The sequence below is a fragment of the Gobius niger genome (genome assembly GCF_951799975.1).
Source record: "Gobius niger genome assembly, chromosome: 12".
Taxonomy (NCBI): Eukaryota; Metazoa; Chordata; class Actinopteri; order Gobiiformes; family Gobiidae; genus Gobius; species Gobius niger.
In genome coordinates this window covers 2,385,440-2,401,271 of record NC_136863.1, presented here as the reverse complement: position 1 = coordinate 2,401,271, position 15,832 = coordinate 2,385,440, and the positions used below count along the sequence as shown (strand labels likewise).

The window sequence follows — 15,832 nt, the reverse complement described above, 5'->3', positions numbered from 1 at the left end:
TGCCCAACTTCTTAACGCGTCAAAACAACTAAAATTTGGATTATTATGCTCAAATTGAGATGTTTATACTGATCTAGTTAAATACTTTTTGCAGTGCACAGGTGAGTTTTAAAGTTGACATCCTCCCCGAACAGAAGTGCGTGAGCTGAGACGCCGCTAACGCTAAAAGCTGCTAACACTTTAGTCACATCGTTGTTCAAGTTTCACCAAAAACAGAAGAAAAAAACAACATTTCAGTGAGAACAAACATTCTGCAATTCCAGTTTGTTGTGTGTCTAGCGTTAGCCTCGTTAGCCTGGTTAGCCTGGTTAGCTAAAAGCCGTTATTGTCGGCGCCGCCGCTGCACAGTCGGTGTCGGAACATGCCAAAGAACGTGCAGGTAAAGTGCCGGAACCGAGCGAGAATTCAGCGACTTCTACAGCGAAACTGAACAGAACTAAACGTCCGCTACATCTGTTAGCCCAGCAAGCTAGTTTACCGGCTCCTGGACGAGTTAGCCGTACACGTTACAGAAAACAAAACAACCAAAACAAGGACTAAAGTTTAGCTTCGTGTCGGCGAACGCGGAGGCCGACGAGACGGTCACAGTTTTGCCCCTTGAATTCCCAAATGAAAAATGGAAATGTGAGAAACAAGTGGAAGCGAGTCGAGGCCCTGTTAGTGGTTCTCCTGGGGGTGAGGAGCTCGGAGTAGAGTCGCTGCTCCTTCACGTCGAGAGGAGCAGCTGAGGTGGGTGTAGGGCATCTGTTCCGGACACCGGGGGCGGACTGGCCATATGTCCATTCTGGAAGGTCACAGAGGGGCCACCGGCTCTTGGGCCACCGGTCTAAATGTTCTCCTTAACCTCTTAAACCCCCGCCTTAACCGAGCTTTACCCAAATCTAAGAGCTTAAAAGCAAAGCATCAAAATAGCAACGAGCGAGCCAGAAAAGCAATAAAAATGTGACAAAAAAAGTGACTTTTCCTCGCGTTGTTGCTTTGTTGTGTCGCCTTTCGTATGTTTTTTTTTTCTTTCTTTTTTTTTTAAATTTTTGTCACATTTTTGTTCAATTTTTGTCACATTTTTTGTCACTTTTTGGTTGAATTTTTTGTCGTTTTTTGTTGATTTTTTGTCAATTTTTTGTTGAATTTTTGTTGAATTTTTGTCACTTTTTGGTTGAGTTTTTTGACGTTTTTTGTTGAATTTTTGTCACATTTTTGTTGAATTTTTGTTGAATTTTTGTCACTTTTTGGTTGAGTTTTTCCTCGTTTTTTGTTGAATTTTTGTTGAATTTTTGTCACATTTTTGTTGACTAAGACGTGACGAGAACATGACAACAAAGCAACGAAAAACCGACAAAAAACTGACGAAAACACAACAAAAAGCCACAAAAAAAGTAATGAAAAAACAACAAAAACATGCTGCAACAATGCGACAAAAGGGTACAATCACTTTTGTCTGTCTTAGCTTTCAAATGAGGCGTTTTGCTGTGGAGAAGCTTTTACATTTGGGTAAAACCGAACTGGAGGAAATGCGCTCGGTTCAGACGGGAGGGAAGAGGTTCACATGTGTCTTTGTGGAAGTGCTGCATTTACGCTCATTTGGGGCCAGGCCGGTCAGAGTCCAGGGCCCTTTTTCAGTCCCAGTCCGTCCCTGCCTGATGCCTCCCGGTCGCTTCCCTTGGGAGGTGCTCCAGGCCTCGTGGAAGACCCAGGACACGCTGGAGGGACTATGTCTCCGAGCTGGCCTGGTGTGGCTGGAGGTGGTGTGTGTGGACCGGGAAGTCTGGGCTCAGAATGCTGCCCCCGCGACCCGGCCCCGGATAAAGCGGAAGAAAATGGATGGATGGATGGATGGTTCCTTCGACTCTTCTCTCTTCTTCTTCTTCGGAATATTAGCAATAACCCTGAGCCCAAGGTTACTCCTTTCCTAACCCGAATATTTGGTCCTGTAAATTGAATATCCCCATCGAAAGGAACATTTATTTGTGTTCTTGGGCTGTGTCCGAATGTCCACCCTAGGCCATAACCCCTCATTCACTCTAGTCTAGTCTAGTCTAGTCTAGTCTAGTCCATAGTAGACAGGGATAGGTAAGTTTAGGCCGAATGTGTCTGTCTGCTCACGCATGTAAACGTGTTTTTTCCCAGATGTTTCAGAAACGGGAATATTGACCCCTCCAGTGCGTCGTGGGTCAGACTCCTCCTCGTAGATCGACCGGTAAATCCAGAGCTCCGCCCTCTCTTCTCACCGCAACAGTCCGACACAGCGACCGCATCGCCGCCCGATCGAGGACGTCCGCTCAACGCAGTTTATCGAGACTAAAATGCTTCAAACTGAGGTATTCAAAAACACGTGGAAACCGCGAAGTCGTGAATGAACGAAACGCGAAGCAAACGCTGGTGATGTCAAACCAAAGAAGCGCAAACCGATGCTAACGCCGCGGCGGCTACGCGCTAAAAACCTGTACAAGCTTTAAATATTTACAAGAGTTCCCTTTCTCCTCCCGTCACAGCCAAATCACAAAACAATCACAAAATAAACACTCAAAAATGGCGGCTCTGAGGTTCGACCGTTTCATATTCCCGACTTTTCTTCACTTTCTCAAACTGTGGAGCGGAAAGCCGTTAAAACAATGAGCTGCAGAATCAAAGTTCCCATGTAAAAGGTAAATCTCCGTTGCTACAGTCGCCTGAAGGTCCAGCTTTCATCTGCGTTCCATTTGGTGTCGGGATTTAGAGATTATTATAGCATTTATCGTGCTCTTCACCCTGTAGTTGTCCTCTGCTGCCCCCTGCTGTCTGACACTCAGATCCTGACACTGAAATGGGGTTAGCTCTGCAAATGCTGCATCTGTTAGCCAACGTGTTCTCTCCCCATTCACATGAATAGGGAAGCCAGGCGCAATGCTAAAGTATGGCGAGGTGCGACATGTCCGATTCATGGCGTTTGTATTTTTTCTATGGTTTCAGTATCATTAACATCGTATTAGTGGCCACTGTGTATCAGAGCTACAAAAAGCACCAGCTAGCATTTAGCTTTTGGCTTTACCCCAGTCCAAAAGCTTCTGGAAAAAAGCTGTGAAATAGCGACAAAACTGAGACGAAAACAAGGATGGAAATGTGACAAAAAAAAGTGAGAAAACATTGAGAAAAAAAGTGACGAAAAATGTATGAAAAAGTGGCAAAAATGTCACAAGAAATTGACGAAAAAATGACAAAAAAATGACAAAAAAATGACAAAAATGTGACAAAAATATGATAAAAATTTGACAGAAAATTGACAAAAATGTGACAAAAATGTGACAAAAAAATGACAAAAATGTGATAAAAAAATGACAAAAAAATGACAAAAATGTGACAAAAATGTGACAAAAAAATTACAAAAATGTGATAAAAAAATGATGAAAAAATGACAAAAAAGTTACAAAAATGCGTTGAATACCCAACAAAAAAATGATGGAAAAAAATCTGATGACGTGAGGAAAAAGATCCTCTCGGTTCAGGCGGGAGTTAAGAGGTTAAGTAGCACTAGCCCACAGCTAGCTTTGCCCGTTAGCCTGTTAGCTTCTTCTTCATGATTCCATCAGTGGGTATTGTGTGTGTGATTTGACCTCAGTGAAATGTGGTCGATGTTTGACGGCTGAAAACTTCTGGCTCGTTCAAAATTTGTAATATTTGATGGCTAATGCTAACGGCTTTAGGAAAAATATCAGGCTAAGTAACACTGAAAAGTTTCCCGGACTAGCCAGCTTATCAACTGTCCGCTACGCAATTTGAACGCAATTTTTTTGTCACATTTTCTCCAGTTTGGCTTTACCCCAATCCAAAAGCTTCTGGAAAAAAGCTGTGAAAATAGCAACAAAACTGAGACGAAAACAATGATGGAAATGTGACAAAAAAGTGAGAAAACATTAATGAAAAAGTGGCAAAAATGTCACAAAAAATGACAAAAAAAGACAAAAATGTGACAAAAATGTGATAAAAAATTGACGAAAAAAAAGACAAAAATTTGATAGAAATTTGACAAAAAAATTACAAAAAATGTGACAAAAAATGACAAAAATCTGATTAAAAAAATGACAAAAAAGTGACACAAAAAAAGACAAAAATCATTCATCTGTGTTGGGGGGAAGACGTGGCTAACAAACGTAGCATTTCACCGCTAACAGTGTTTCGAAGGCTCCAGCTCCGAGGACAAATGGAACGCAGGTTTAGTTCTGAAGCGACTCTCGATACGTGCGGGTCACAAAGCCTCCGCGGACGCTCAGTCTCAGGTTCGTGTCCAGGCTGCCGTCAAAAGCAGATGATGGAGGGAAAATGATCAACAAGCGAGGGAGGCCAGGGGTTGCCAGATTCCAGGGGGGTGACTGAAGACCAGATCCTGTGGACGAACTCGGACCTGGCAACCCTGGGGGGAGTCGGGAAGTCAGACTTAGGCACACTTTAAACCAGCCATAAACCGATGAAAACAGCCGGGCAGAGCAGCGAGCGGCAGGAGGGAAACCCCGGGCAGAGCAGGGAGCGGCAGGAGGGAAACCCCGGGGAGGATCCGGAGCCGGGGGGAGGACGGGGGGCGGGGCTGCGGTCGCGTCATGTCGGGGCCTTTATAGTTTCTGCTCATGTGTAAGTTTAAGGCGAGACACTGCAAAAAAACAAGTAACATGTTTAAACTCCGTATAGTCCCTTTAAGACATTTGAAAACATAAAAAGACAGAAAACTTTTCCTCATTTTCAGTGATTCAGTAAAACCTGCAGGTCTCGCCTTAAATGTTCACGTCATAAATGCTGCTGCGTCACGTGTTGATCACGTGTTGGTCACGTGTTGCTGCTGCGGTGGCGTGTAAATGTCTAATGGCTTAAGAAGTCGATGCTGGAGCTCACGCTGTGGCCCGTGGACACGTCCAGGGCCATGGCGTGTTGATGACATGTTGATCACGTGTTGCTGTGGCGTGTAAATGTCTAATGGCTGAGGAAGTCGAAGCTGGAGCGCACACTCCGCCCCGTGGACACGTCCAGGGCCATGGCGTGTTGATGGCGTGTTGATGACATGTTGATGACATGTTGCTGCTGCGATGGCGTGTTGATGACATGTTGATCACGTGTTGCTGCTGCATCACATGTTGCTCACGTGTTGCGGTTGCGTGTAAATGTCTAGTGGCTGAGGAAGTCGATGCTGGAGCGCACGCTCCGCCCCGTGGACACGTCCAGGGCCATGGCGTGTTGATGGCGTGTTGCTCACATGTTGCTGCTGCGATGGCGTGTTGATGACATGTTGCTCACGTGTTGATGGCGTGTTGCGTTGGCGTGTACATGTCTAATGGCTGAGGAAGTCGATGCTGGAGCGCACACTCCGCCCCGTGGACACGTCCAGGGCCATGGCTCGGATCTCCGTGTCTCCGAACTGCAGCAGTGTCTGGATCTCCCTGCGGGGGGCGCTGCTCTCCGTGCCGCTCACGTCCAGCTTCAGCGTGCCGCACTTGCGCACGCCCGGCTCGCTGATGAAGGCCACGCCCTCGCGCTCGGCGCAGTACACGTGGATGACGATGACCTGCTGCGAGGGCTTGGCGGGCGTGTAGCTGCGCTTCACCGCCTCGCCCAGCGCCACCGACTGGTCGGCGCGGATGAAGGTGTCGAAGACGTCGGTGCACCAGCGCGTGCCGTCCTTCACCAGCAGCTTCTCCGGCGGGTGCTTCCCCTCCACGAAGCGGTTGAGCACGCCCACGCCGTACGTCAGCGGCGAGCGCCGCACCTTGATCACGCTGGGGTCCAGGCCGAACAGCACCGCCCCCTTCAGGATGGTCAGGCCCACGTCGTGCGGGATGATGATGCGGCTGCGGCCCTGGAGCATGTCCTGCACCGCGGCCTGGAGCAGCGGCGACTCCGCGAAGCCGCCCACCAGGAACAGGAACTTAATGTCGGACACTTCGGGCTTGGAGAACAGCTCCTCTGGTGGACACACGAGAGAAGACACGCCGTTAGGTTTAGGTTTGACATCGCATATTGATCATGTCAAAGTAAAGGTTTCCCAAATAATAGCTGTGCTGTAGAAAGTCAAAGATTCTCTCAATAAGAATGCATTGTTTTTGTTGTATAACTGATTGTTCCAAATCTGACCTATTGCATTGAAGTGCCTGCAAAACATACTTTAAAGAGGGGGTATTATGCTTTTTTCAGTCCTACAGCACCAATATCTCACTACAATGATGACAAACCTTCTGTTGGTCTGTAAATGCAGTAAATCAGAATAACTGCCTTGTATAAAATGTCTCTCTCAAAATGGCTGTAGTGAATGTCTTGAAATAGGCCTCTGTCTCTTTAAGAACCTCTGAGCCTTTAGACACGCCCCCTCCACACGCTGTCTGTGGCATCAGTGGGGAGGGGGTTCTGCTGAGGGGCAGTGGTCGGTTACTCGGCTGGTGACGAAAGCTCGGAGGCGTCTCCAGGAGGTGGGGGCGTTCCTAGGAGGACTCAGGCAAACCTATCCCTAAAATGGCCGCCATCAGAGTTTTTACAGATTACTCAAAAATACGTGAATGTGCCAAGGCAACACTTCAGCCATGTTTTTAATGAGGGAATGACAGAATAACATGATGGAAAGCTTGAAAAAGTCCATTTTGCATAACACCCCCTTAGCTTTAGCTACAAAACTGATGGAAACTTACTTATCGTGTTGTTGTCGGGTTTCTGTCACAATTCTAAAGCGTTTTGTTTTTTTTGCGGCATTTTCATCACTTTTATTACACTTGTTGGTTACTTTTTTTCTATTTATTATTTATTAACAGCACGTAAGCTCCGCCTCCGGGTCTGTCGCTAAAGGTAAAGACATCTTTCTTGTTGTCACTGCTTGGTTTTGCGTTTCAATTTGCCTAAAAACTGAAGCTTCTTATTCAGTCCTGTTTTAGTCCTGGTTTAGTTCAGCTCTGGGTTCGATCGGGGTAAGTCCTGGTTTAGTCCTGGCTCAGTCCTGACACAGACCGCGGCTCATCTGTGTTACAAAAGTTTAGTGCGTTGTAGCTTTGCTTTCTGGCGTCTTGTGAAGTCTGAAGAGGCCTGTGAGTTATACCTATATAAAGGTGTAGCTTTTCTTTGCTCCATTTGCGCTGAAGCGGCTCATTATCTGAAAGAACCGAAAACTGGCACCGAAAGAATGTTATTTTTCCGATACCTCCCCCGACCGGAGCTTTTCGGTCGGTTCCAAGTAGGAACCGTTTAACGCTGCCCATCCCTACTCGCGAGTCACGCAGTTCAGTCGTAGCCGCGCCCTCGCCGTTAGCTCTGATGCTAACGGCCTGTTTGTTTTGTATAGATGGTTTTCCGTTCCCATGATCTACTATGAGCTCATCGTAGACTTGCTTTATTTCATGCTAGCAGCTCGCCCCGCTGCCAATTCTGTTTGATGCCACTTTTTCTCATTTATCTGTTATTTGTCAGATTAAAGCTGACAGACCCGGGCAAAACCAGGGAACATCAGCCAAGGCATGAGACTCAGACACAGACACAGAGCGGAATAAGCACAGCCTGCCCCGTAAAGTCAGACCCGACTCCCGGGACGGCCATAGTTTAAACCTCTCGTACGAAAGTTTTTATGTTTCTGTTCCTTAGTGATGAATTACTTTTGGGATATTGAGATATTTTCTCTTCGTCGTGTCGGGATCAGCCCCACACAACACAGGTGTGAGCGCTATTTCTTCACCATATTATCAATGATCCGAAACACAAACAATTAGACCCTTGACACACAAGATGGCGCCATGTGGAACTGTGCGGGAAAGTGACGTCAATGGAAAACTATCTATTGTGTGTGGCAGACTGTGTGTCCAGGACAAATTACTTGCGGGAGAAATAAAATGAATGTTGAATCACCAAAGACGCTTCACTTCCCTGCAGTTATCTTTGCTTTATGTGGAGTCTGAATAACATGTTCCTCAGTCTGCAGATCAACCACAGAACCACAGAAAGACGCCTGAGTCTCCTGCCCCGACTCCGACTCTGAAACGAGGTCGGGGTAAAAATACGACTGAAACTGGTTTGGTCGGGACCGTTTTCTCGGACATTTATCCTGGAGGAATCTGGGACGCGGCGGCTCAGAATATCACCATCAAATATTTAAGCTTCCACAGGAAAATGACAGAGGGCGTGCTGATTATGTTTCAGGACTTCAATAAGTGTAGTAGCAGCAGCAGTAGTAGTAGTAGTAGTAGTATCAGTAGTAGTAGTAGTCATGGCCGTATCTACCATTGAGGTCACCGAGGTCCGGACCTCGGTAAAATTTTTGCTTTTTTTTTTTTTCTCCACATTGAACCCTTTACTGCGCAAATGAATGTTGTAAACACGCGCTTCTACAGGCGGAGGAGCCTCTAGTTCAGACGTGGATGAGCTTGTTCTGAACCTAAATGTGTCCACTCTAAAACCGGACCTCACGAGCTGCTTTGGACCCGAGTGTAAAACTCTGCGGAGGCGCAGCTGCGTCAGCCTCACTACAACAGCAGCGCCTTCAGCATGAACCGCGCCAGAGTTTGATCGAGATGCAGTTTATTTACTCTCTGTCATAAAGAGGGAGGAGCCAGTGCCTCAGACTGACGGAGTTTTCCTCATTCTGATCTGAGGAGCGAGAGAAGAAGAAGCGTCTGTGCCTCATCATCGCCTCCTCCTCTGCTGCTCACTTTGTTTCTGTCTCATGCAAAGATTGTCCTGCGAATAAATGATCTTCGCTTTAATGAGAGCTTAAACCCGCGCATTCACCTTTGTAGCTCCCAGTGGTTTGACAGTGAGGGCGAGGCAGAGGGGGCGGGGCCAGAGCGCAGAGTCCTAACCAGAGTCTGATGTTCAGAATGAGCCAAAGCAAAACCCTCAGCTTTACCCACTCACACCCACAGCCTCGTTTTCACAACTATTAAAAACGGACATTTTCATTTAATATGTTAGTGTTTATTTAGGACCAGACATTCTTATTGCCTCTCACTCAGGCGAGTAAAACTGTTTGGAAAACCTGCTTCACAGTTATAATGGATGAAATAGATATTAAATAGATATGAGACAAAAGTGTTTTTGATCACTTAAAATAAAGGAAATTAAAAAAAATTCCCCAGACCCCCCAGTTTAAAGAATTATCCGGACCTCACTGTTTTTTAAATCCTGGCTACGGCCCTGTAGTAGTAGTGGTAGTAGTAGTGGTAGTGGTAGTAGTAGTAGTAGTAGTAGTAGTAGTACTTACTCAGATGTTGTATGATGTGGTCGATGGTGGGTTTAAACAGTAAGTTCATGGCGTCCGGGCTCATCCTCAACATCCCCTGAGACGACCACTTCACAAAGTCCACACTGAGGAGAGGAGGAGAGAGGAGAGAGGAGAGAAGGAGAGAGAGGAGACGAGGAGAGAGAGAGGAGAGAGAGAGGAGAGAGAGAGAAGAGAAGGAGACAAGGAGACAAGGAGAGAAGGAGACAAGGAGACATGTGTCAGTAAATGAATCAACAGAAGAAGCCTCTTTCTTTGGTCCTGTCTGTGTCTGTGTGAGCCTGGTCTGGGGCTGTACCTCAGCTGTGCCACCAGATGGCGCCCTGTTAAAGGAGATACTGTAACCGTAAATGACTGGAGGTTGTTTTGTTGAGGTTGCTGAAGTGAGGAGGTGCTGCACATGCTGGGCTTTTCTTCAGGTCATAACCATCCGAGGAAGGGAGCGAGTTCATCCTCACACAGAGACGGACCTGATCACGTGAGGTCATGGCGGCGGATGGTCAGATCACCGCGGCAACGACAGGGCTCATGTTACAGCCGTGATTTCAGCTGCTTCATTGGTTTAAAGCCCAGGGGACGAATATAGAGCTCACAAAGAGACTCAGGACTAAACCAGGACGAGAGCGGGATTTTTAACCCCTTAACTCCCACCTGAACCGAGCACATTCTCTCCAGTTTGGCTTTACCCCAATCCAAAAGCTTCTGGAGAAAAGGTGTGAAAATAGCGACAAAACTGAGACGAAAACAATGATGGAAATGTGACAAAAATGTCACAAGAAATGAAAAAATTGACCAAAAAATATTACAAAAAAATTACAAAAAAACAACAACAAAAAAAGGACAAAAAAAATGTGGCAAAATGTGTCAAAAAAAAGACCAAAAAAAAGACAAAAAAATTGGACAAAAATACAAAAATGTGACAAAAAAATGACCAAAAAAATTACAAAAATTTACAAAAAAATTACAAAAAAATACAAAAATTTGACAAAAAATGACCAAAAAATGATTAAAAAGTTACGAAAAAATGACAAACAAAATGTCAAAAAATGACAAAAAAATTACAAAAAATGTGACAAAATGTGTCAAAAAAAACTACAAAAAATTGACAAAAAATGATAAAAAAAGATTAAAAAATTTATGAAAAAATGACAAAAAAATGACAAAAAATTGACAAAAATGTGACAAAAATGAGTTGAACACCCAACAAAATTATGGAAAACAAAATGTGATGACGTGAGGAAAAAGATCCTCTCGGTTCAGACGGGAGTTAAGAGGTTAATAATGACTAAATCACTTTCAGTAACTACAAAGGGCAGAACCTGGAGAATTCACTTCTGATCTGTATTGAATATATTAGCCTGTGTTCCTCTGCAGCTCTGGCCTGAGAGAAGCTCTGGCCTCGCAGGTCCTGATCTCGCATCGATCGTCTGTGAGTGAGCGCAGACCGAGGAGGCTCCGGTTTCAACATAAATCTGTTTAATGCCTCCACCGAGAGATACAGTCCAGAGGAACAGGCTGAGTGTGGAGGACGGAGCGACGAGACAGAGGAGAAAGAGGAGACAGAGGAGGTGGAGGAGACAGAGGAGAAAGAGGAGGGGGAGGTTCTGTTCACTCTGAGGCCGGAAACCCTTTTCATTACCGCATATAATCAATTATTCCAATAAAGATCTCAGACGGCGTTTTCGGGAGGCGCCGCTTTGAGCCACAGGGTCCGACTTTTAGACTCGACAAAAGTTGAAGTGGTTTAAGGATCACGAGCTCCATGATGTGAGTCAGATTTCGACCTGATCCCGCTCTCCACCACAGCTTTAACTCCCTTTGAAAAGGTCTCTCTCGCTCTGAATACTGGGCGGTGCAGTGCGTTCTCTGTACGGTGTGATGATTCACTATCTCAGTGATGAGGCACTGACATCCAAAGGGGACCAAAGAGAAGTGCTATTGGATTAAACACATTCACCACAGACTCTGACCCATTCTTTGACCTTTAAATCTCCTCTGACCCGCTCTGAAACCTCCTGAACCCTCCTGAAACCTTCTGAAACCTTCTGAACCCGCTCTGAAACCTTATGAACCCACTCTAACCTGCTCTGAAACCTCCTGAACCCACTCTAACCTGCTCTGAAACCTCCTGAAACCTCCTGAACCCACTCTAACCTGCTCTGAAACCTCCTGAACCCGCTCTGAAACCTTCTGAACCTGCTCTGAAACCTTCTAAACTCGCTCTGAATCAGCCTGAAACCTCCTGAAACCTCCTGAAACCTCCTGAACCCACTCTAACCCGCTCTGAAACCTCATGAACCCGCTCTAACCCGCTCTGAAACCTAAACCTGCTCTGAAACCTTCTGAAACCTCCTGAAACCTTCTGAAACCTCCTGAAACCTCCTGAAACCTCCTGAAACCTTCTGAACCTGCTCTGAAACCTCCTGAACCTGCTCTGAAACCTTCTAAACTCGCTCTGAATCATCCTGAAACCTCCTGAACCCGCTCTAAAACCTTCTGAAACCGCTCTAACCTGCTCTGAAACCTTCTAAACCCGCTCTGAAACCTCCTAGACCCGCTCTGAAACCTTTTGAACCTGCTCTAACCTGCTCTGAAACCTTCTAAACCCGCTCTGAAACCTCCTGAACCCGCTCTAACCTGCTCTGAAACCTCCTGAACCCTCCTGAAACCTCCTGAACCCACTCTAACCTGCTCTGAAACCTCCTGAAACCTCCTGAACCCGCTCTAAAACCTTCTGAAACCGCTCTAACCTGCTCTGAAACCTTCTAAACCCGCTCTGAAACCTTTTGAACCCTCTCTAACCTGCTCTGAAACCTCCTGAACCCTCCTGAAACCTCCTGAACCCACTCTAACCTGCTCTGAAACCTCCTGAAACCTCCTGAACCCACTCTAACCTGCTCTGAAACCTCCTGAAACCTCCTGAACCCGCTCTAAAACCTTCTGAAACCGCTCTAACCTGCTCTGAAACCTCCTGAACCCACTCTAACCTGCTCTGAAACCTCCTGAAACCTCCTGAACCCACTCTAACCTGCTCTGAAACCTCCTAAACCCTCCTGAACCCGCTCTGAAACCTTCTGAACCTGCTCTGAAACCTTCTAAACTCGCTCTGAATCAGCCTGAAACCTCCTGAAACCTCCTGAAACCTCCTGAACCCACTCTAACCCGCTCTGAAACCTCATGAACCCGCTCTAACCCGCTCTGAAACCTAAACCTGCTCTGAAACCTTCTGAAACCTCCTGAAACCTTCTGAAACCTCCTGAAACCTCCTGAAACCTCCTGAAACCTCCTGAACCTGCTCTGAAACCTCCTGAACCTGCTCTGAAACCTTCTAAACTCGCTCTGAATCATCCTGAAACCTCCTGAACCCGCTCTAAACCTTCTGAAACCGCTCTAACCTGCTCTGAAACCTTCTAAACCCGCTCTGAAACCTCCTAGACCCGCTCTGAAACCTTTTGAACCTGCTCTAACCTGCTCTGAAACCTTCTAAACCCGCTCTGAAACCTCCTGAACCCGCTCTAACCTGCTCTGAAACCTCCTGAACCCTCCTGAAACCTCCTGAACCCACTCTAACCTGCTCTGAAACCTCCTGAAACCTCCTGAACCCGCTCTAAAACCTTCTGAAACCGCTCTAACCTGCTCTGAAACCTTCTAAACCCGCTCTGAAACCTTTTGAACCCTCTCTAACCTGCTCTGAAACCTCCTGAACCCTCCTGAAACCTCCTGAACCCACTCTAACCTGCTCTGAAACCTCCTGAACCCTCCTGAAACCTCCTGAAACCTCCTGAAACCTCCTGAAACCTCCTGAAACCTTATGAACCCACTCTAACCTGCTCTGAAACCTCCTGAAACCTCCTGAAACCTTATGAACCCGCTCTAACCTGCTCTGAAACATCCTGAACCCTCCTGAAACCTTCTAAACCCTCCTGAAACCTCCTGAAACCTCCTGAAACCTCCTAAACCCTCCTGAAACCTCCTGAAAACTTCTAAACCCGCTCTGAACCCTCCTGAAACCTCCTAAACCCTCCTGAAACCTCCTGAAAACTTCTAAACCCGCTCTGAACCCTCCTGAAACCTCCTAAACCCTCCTGAAACCTCCTGAAAACTTCTAAAACCCTCCTGAAACCCGTCCTCACTTGCTCTTCCTCAGCGCGTGCTCCACACTGTGGCCTCTGAACTTCTTGTAGTAGTCGATGAAGGAGAAGGGCAGGTTGATGTTGAGCGGGTTGCTGCGCTCCGGGGCGGCCGCTCGCTTCCTGGACTCGAAGGCGATCATCAGGTCCACCCAGGCCGCCGGACGCTTCAGCTTGAACTGGTCCACGAAGTCCTGCCCGAAGATCCGGCACAGGAGCTTCTCGAACTCGTAGTCGATGCCGATGGAGCCGTACGGGCCGCCTGCAAACGGGACGGGACAGGTGAGTCTGGGTGAGTCTGGCTGAGTTTGGGTGAGTCTGGGTGAGTCTGGGTGAGTATAGGTGAGTCTGGGTGAGTCTGGGTGAGTATAGGTGAGTCTGGGTGAGTCTGGGTGAGTCTGGGTGAGTCTGGGTGAGTATAGGTGAGTCTGGGTGAGTCTGGGTGAGTATAGGTGAGTCTGGGTGAGTCTGGGTGAGTCTGGGTGAGTATAGGTGAGTCTGGGTGAGTCTGGGTGAGTATAGGTGAGTCTGGGTGAGTCTGGGTGAGTCTGGGTGAGTCTGGGTGAGTATAGGTGAGTCTGGGTGAGTCTGGGTGAGTCTGGGTGAGTCTGGGTGAGTCTGGGTGAGTCTGGGTGAGTATAGGTGAGTCTGGGTGAGTCTGGGTGAGTCTGGGTGAGTCTGGGTGAGTATAGGTGAGTCTGGGTGAGTCTGGGTGAGTATAGGTGAGTCTGGGTGAGTCTGGGTGAGTCTGGGTGAGTCTGGGTGAGTATAGGTGAGTCTGGGTGAGTCTGGGTGAGTATAGGTGAGTATAGGTGAGTCTGGGTGAGTCTGGGTGAGTATAGGTGAGTCTGGGTGAGTATAGGTGAGGATAGGTGAGGATAGGTGAGTCTGTCTGAGTCTGTCTGAGTCTGGGTGAGTCTGGGTGAGTCTGGGTGAGTCTGGGTGAGTCTGGGTGAGTCTGGGTGAGTCTGGGTGAGTCTGGGTGAGTGTGGGTGAAGGTCAGCACACACTACACGACTTTTCTAGTAAACGATTTCATATAGAATGGGGGGTCCACACTACACGACTGGATTCAGTGCGATTTTCGAACGTCTGGGGGTTCACACTACACAACTGAGAATCGTAAGAGCGACTCACGATTCTGACAAACAGCTGATGTTTTATAACACAGCGCGTCTGTCGTCTCTACGGCTTCAAAACTGACCCCAGATCCGCAAAGACAGGCCTGTGTTTGTGAGCGCGGGATAACGTGTGTGTCCCGATTGGTCAACGGTGTCAACAATGTCACAACACCGCAGCGCTAGCTTACGGCTACTACCAAGCTTCCACTGGGCTATAGTTCTGTCACATGGAGATAAAAGTTGGCGACAGGAAGAAGCGGGACGTGTTTCAGTGGATTTAATAAGAAAAGGAGACGGACCTCAGGATGGAGGAGACAGCGGAGGAGACGGAGGAGAAAGCGGGGAGGCTAGCCGCCGTTAGCCGCTGTTAGCATCGAGGTGAAGCTGAACAGTTCGTCTCCAAACTCAGTAAGAGCCGCTAAACTCTGTTCGTGGTTGAAATGTAGCTGGAAAAGGTGGTTGTGGTGAACTTTTGGTGATATAAAGTTGTGCTGTTTCGTGTGTGGGGCTGTGGCCATGAAATGAGTCGTTTGTGCCGCTGGTTTAACAGAGAAGTGAAAAAAGGAGGCGCGGCGGTGTTTTTCTGTCTTTATATCACTCTGTCATTCACATTTGTGTCGGTAAAATCACCCACGTTTCTCCCGTGCGTCCAAAATCAAACATGTTTGATTTCCTACGACTGGAGTCTAGTCGCGTCTTTCTACCGCCCACACGACACGACCCGACTCTGTGTGACCGCCTTCGACTAGAAGCGACTCGATTAGACTCGGCACGACTGAGAATTAGAGCGAAATCGGGCATAAAAGTCGTGTAGTGTGTGCTGACCTTTAGTCTGGCTGAGTCTGGCTGAGTTTAGGTGAGTCTGAGTCTGGCTGAGTCTGGCTGAGTCTGGCTGAGTTTAGGTGAGTCTGGCTGAGTCTGAGTCTGGCTGAGTCTGGCTGAGTCTGGCTGAGTTTAGGTGAGTCTGGCTGAGTCTGGCTGAGTCTGAGTCTGGCTGAGTCTGGCTGAGTCTGAGTCTGGCTGAGTCGTACCTGAGGCCTTGTACAGCTCCTTCAGATGCCCTTCCGGGAGCCTGATCTGATGAACCGTGAGGTCAACTGTTCCTCCACCGCAGTCCACCACCACGTACCGGTCTCCTGCAGGAACAAAACACCGTCAGCTTCTCTAATCAAACGTCTGTGAAAACAAAAGCTCCACAAGAAAGAAAGAAAAAGCGAAGAAAAGCCACAACAAAAACCACCTGAGCCCAGAGATCAGAGACAGAGAGAGCAGACCCGCCCAGGGGGCAGGACCGAGCCACAAAGGTCTGGCTTCTCTGGTCACCCTGAGACTGTGCTGTGTCTTAACGGCAGAGACTCTGACAGTGGTGT

At 47.5% G+C, this 15,832-nt stretch overlaps 1 protein-coding gene across 2 annotated transcripts in view; it reads right to left on the bottom strand.

Annotated features, from left to right (window-relative positions):
• Positions 1-4,599: 4,599 nt before the first annotated feature.
• The window catches only part of hspa12a (heat shock protein 12A), a gene marked incomplete at its 5' end in the record, with an annotated part of 34,984 nt that continues 23,751 nt past the window's right edge, over positions 4,600-15,832 (bottom strand). The window contains 5 exons of one of the 2 annotated variants that reach the window (XM_079567102.1): positions 4,600-4,621; positions 5,290-5,925; positions 9,194-9,297; positions 13,345-13,603; positions 15,494-15,598. In XM_079567102.1, coding sequence (XP_079423228.1) covers positions 5,294-5,925; positions 9,194-9,297; positions 13,345-13,603; positions 15,494-15,598 — 1,100 coding nt within the window. In that variant the 3' untranslated portion in view covers positions 4,600-4,621; positions 5,290-5,293. Of the gene's footprint in view, positions 4,622-5,285; positions 5,926-9,193; positions 9,298-13,344; positions 13,604-15,493; positions 15,599-15,832 lie in introns of those variants that run through there. The other variant, XM_079567101.1, reaches the window with a different exon arrangement.